Source organism: Sinocyclocheilus rhinocerous, unplaced genomic scaffold, assembly GCF_001515625.1.
Source record: "Sinocyclocheilus rhinocerous isolate Xijiao unplaced genomic scaffold, SAMN03320098_v1.1 scaffold688, whole genome shotgun sequence".
NCBI lineage: Eukaryota > Metazoa > Chordata > Actinopteri > Cypriniformes > Cyprinidae > Sinocyclocheilus > Sinocyclocheilus rhinocerous.
The window spans coordinates 2,749,623-2,753,854 of record NW_015651641.1 but is presented as its reverse complement, the minus strand read 5'-3'; the positions used below and the strand labels follow the sequence as shown (position 1 = coordinate 2,753,854).

At 38.5% G+C, this 4,232-nt stretch overlaps 1 protein-coding gene across 2 annotated transcripts; it reads left to right on the top strand.

The window, feature by feature from the left end:
• The first annotated feature begins 780 nt into the window (after positions 1-780).
• LOC107713390 (protein phosphatase 1 regulatory subunit 3C-B-like) lies at positions 781-3,990 on the top strand. Of its 2 annotated transcripts, none has more exons than XM_016518888.1 (3): positions 781-956; positions 1,145-1,211; positions 2,599-3,990. In XM_016518888.1, exons 2-3 carry the CDS (start codon positions 1,198-1,200, stop codon positions 3,578-3,580), a joined length of 996 nt encoding a protein of 331 aa, XP_016374374.1. In that variant the 5' UTR covers positions 781-956; positions 1,145-1,197; the 3' UTR covers positions 3,581-3,990. The 2 variants fall into 2 exon arrangements, with proteins under 2 accessions (XP_016374374.1, XP_016374373.1); XM_016518887.1 differs by lacking the exons at positions 781-956; positions 1,145-1,211 and adding exons at positions 1,851-2,026; positions 2,215-2,281.
• Positions 3,991-4,232: the final 242 nt, after the last annotated feature.

Genomic DNA, 4,232 nt, shown 5'->3' with positions numbered 1-4,232 from the left:
CTCTCTCTCTCTCTCTCTCTCTGTTTGTTATTTGTTACTTTTTTGTCCTACACCTGTATCCACTTTTTGGTCTTTTGAATGTGCACACCTTTTTGCATTTCTTTTTTAATTTCCATAATGACCCAACAAATTTGCACTCTTATAAAATTTTTCAAACTTATGTTTGCTTATTGCCAAAAAGACAACAGAAGAGCATTCTTTCATGTCATTCTTATATTTCTTACTGGAAATATGATATTCAAAGTGCGAAGAAAACAAAGAATAATTAATATGTTAACAATATTGTTATTGTATATCATTTCCAAGAAATCAAGCAACCAAGCAAGAACTTAAATGTATAACTATTTTTTAAATCCAAAGTAATTTGTGCATTCAAGGAATACATAGGCCTATTATCATGGAGTTATCCTCAGTTTTATTCCAATTACGTTTCCAAATGTTCAAGATTTTCATAAAAACTGAGAAAATTCTCCTGTGATTCATGTTCACTGTTGATCTTTTTAAGTAGTCGACTTAAACTATAGTGAGAGTTTCATGATGTCTAACTGTTTTGTTCCGTTTTGTTTTGTTTCTTATTCCCTCTTGTTACTCACTCAATGGAAAACGATCAGTCAGAACTAACGGATGAATTAATGGGATCGTGAACTCTGCAGTACTTTCGTTGAGACTAACAATAGGCTGCATCATACATTCAGAACACGCTGTGCTTTGAGACTCTTACACCTGTGACGTCTGTAATAAGCCCCGCCCCTTCAAGAGCGCTTTAAAGCCCCAGAGAAACAGCGCTGCTCTACAACAACAACATCACGCGCTTGAGTGAAGGTCCGCCGATGGCAAACAGTGATGTTTACTTCTCATAACTACTTCTGTCGTGCGTTATTTCTTTGGCATTGACTGCACTTCTGCATTTAAAGTTCAAGGAAAATCAATTTCAGCGCATCTTTTTATTGACAGAGGTGAGTGAAGGACTTTTAATAATTCTGCATGTTTTAACAATATTACTACTAAGCATCTGTCGTTTGTAAACAGTTTACTGACCTAACGCTTCTATTAAAGTGAATAGTTTTCAGTAAATATATTCAGTCACAGGTCTCAAGAATTTTTCTGAAGGCATTTACTTAAACTTTTTTTCTTTCATTTGCAGATATTTCTCCATCAACAATCATCTTCAGCTGACGTTCATCTCTCTAATCAAAAATGAGCAGCACAAAGTGAGTTCACTAGCTTTCTGCACAAAATAATACATGTGATATTACAGAAAGTTAAATAATTGCTTTTAATGAAGTTACAGTTTAAGTTCAAATGTATTTTGGGATGTTTGATTACAAAACATTGCCACATTAGCTACTCCACATTGTTTGAGACCACTAGTGAAAATGCTTTATTTTGCATTTTATCATTGAAACTATTTCAAACTATAAATTAGATGTGATTTATACTTTCGGTGTGATCTGTCTTTTGGACCCAACTGCATATCTCTATATTTTCCAAATTGTCTAATATATCATGTTCAAGATTTTCATAAAAACTGAGAAAATTCTCCTGTGATTCATGTTCACTGTTGATCTTTTTAAGTAGTCGACTTAAACTATAGTGAGAGTTTCATGATGTCTAACTGTTTTGTTCCGTTTTGTTTTGTTTCTTATTCCCTCTTGTTACTCACTCAATGGAAAACGATCAGTCAGAACTAACGGATGAATTAATGGGATCGTGAACTCTGCAGTACTTTCGTTGAGACTAACAATAGGCTGCATCATACATTCAGAACACGCTGTGCTTTGAGACTCTTACACCTGTGACGTCTGTAATAAGCCCCGCCCCTTCAAGAGCGCTTTAAAGCCCCAGAGAAACAGCGCTGCTCTACAACAACAACATCACGCGCTTGAGTGAAGGTCCGCCGATGGCAAACAGTGATGTTTACTTCTCATAACTACTTCTGTCGTGCGTTATTTCTTTGGCATTGACTGCACTTCTGCATTTAAAGTTCAAGGAAAATCAATTTCAGCGCATCTTTTTATTGACAGAGGTGAGTGAAGGACTTTTAATAATTCTGCATGTTTTAACAATATTACTACTAAGCATCTGTCGTTTGTAAACAGTTTACTGACCTAACGCTTCTATTAAAGTGAATAGTTTTCAGTAAATATATTCAGTCACAGGTCTCAAGAATTTTTCTGAAGGCATTTACTTAAACTTTTTTTCTTTCATTTGCAGATATTTCTCCATCAACAATCATCTTCAGCTGACGTTCATCTCTCTAATCAAAAATGAGCAGCACAAAGTGAGTTCACTAGCTTTCTGCACAAAATAATACATGTGATATTACAGAAAGTTAAATAATTGCTTTTAATGAAGTTACAGTTTAAGTTCAAATGTATTTTGGGATGTTTGATTACAAAACATTGCCACATTAGCTACTCCACATTGTTTGAGACCACTAGTAAAAATGCTTTATTTTGCATTTTATCATTGAAACTATTTCAAACTATAAATTAGATGTGATTATACTTTCGGTGTGATCTGTCTTTTGGACCCAACTGCATATCTCTATATTTTCCAAATTGTCTAATATATCTTTTCGTCTATGTGTTTTCACAGAACATTTGGATTCAGCAGTTACTCTTTACCTGATCGAGTGATGCCGGTGGATCTGGCCATGCATGCGCAGATTAGCACACCGGTGTCTCTGCTCCTTGGCATGTCTGCTCTCAGGTGCTCTTCACCCAACGTGTCTTCACCAGAGCTTCAACTAGCCAGACTTTCACCCCCTTCACCTACATCTTCACTATCTTCATCCAGCTCTGCCAGCTCCCTGTCCTCATACTCTCCTAGCACCGGCACGCTACGCAAGAAGAAGCGAGTTGTGTTCGCTGATGCTAAAGGTCTCGCTCTCACATCCGTGCGCATCTTCACTGCTGACCCTTCAGAGATGGAAACGGAAGACGCCCCGCAGCCTGAGGAGCACGAAAAGCTTAGAACGCCCATGCAGAGCGTGATACTGCGACTTAAGCTTGGTTTTCCACAGCCTGTTGCAGACCGTGCAAGATTGAAGGAAACCTTAGTGCAGTTGGAAAGCTGTAGCCTGAGCGAAAAGGTGTTGAGCGGGACCGTACGGGTCTACAACATTAAGTTCAACAAGACCGTCTTCATCCGCATAACTTTTGACTCATGGCGAAGTCATAAAGACATTGCATGCACTTATGTGAGGGAACCAAATGCAACTTCAGAGACTGACTTGTTTTCTTTTAATGTGTCGCTACCGTCTAATCTGGACCCGAAGGAGCGCCTGGAGTTCGTAGTGGTGTTCCGACCCGGCAGTAGCAACTTGCATCTCGTGGACAACAACAAAGGTAAAAACTACCACATTCATGTGGAAAACGTGGTCCCGGAACCTCGGCTGGTGACGACAAGCAGGGCAACCTTCATTATACCAAGTCCTCAGCGTCTTTCTGTTTGGCCTGGGGTCAAAGGTCATGAAATACATAGGATGAGACACCTGGCATGCAAAGGCCCACCCTACACGGACCGTCTGATAAACAGGACCTGGGGAAGAATGGCAAATGTTACTCCGTTGTGTTAAGATGAGACTGAGACACGTTTGCGGTCCACATTTCTACTTGATTTCATTGCGGATTCAAAGAAGTGCAAAAATGGGGTGACTTAATGCGCCCCTGTGTTGTACATTATACTTGAATGGACGCAGTGCTTGCTGGTTTGCACATGCTGCTGAAGCAGTGAAATGTGAATGTTTACTATGATTTGTACATCTGAATATGTTTGAATTGGATGTAATTTGCACATTATACATTGTTTATACAGTTAAAATATATGTTTTATGGGAAACTTGCTCTCCCTATCATCTGCCTTTTTTGTTGTCTGAACAGGTAAACTGACATGTAAAAGTAGTGTAAATGAATCCTCTGTATGTATGTGTATATGATAATGTATTTATTTTGAGCCGTTTTATTAAAAGAACCTGCTTTCCATGAACTTTTGCATGATTTATGAAATTTACTCTGCAGGAACTGTTTCATTCTGTCAAGTGCTATTGAGCAACATTGTAGCAATCACAAGCATTGGGTATAAGGTAGCACATGCCTGAGGCTTTTTCATGCCTGAACTGGTCTCGTAACTTAATGTATTATATCAAGACACTCCTCAGGTCTGTTATCTTACTGAAACCACACCTAGCAACCAGCAAAACAATTAGTGTGGAAGAATGTTCCAGATGT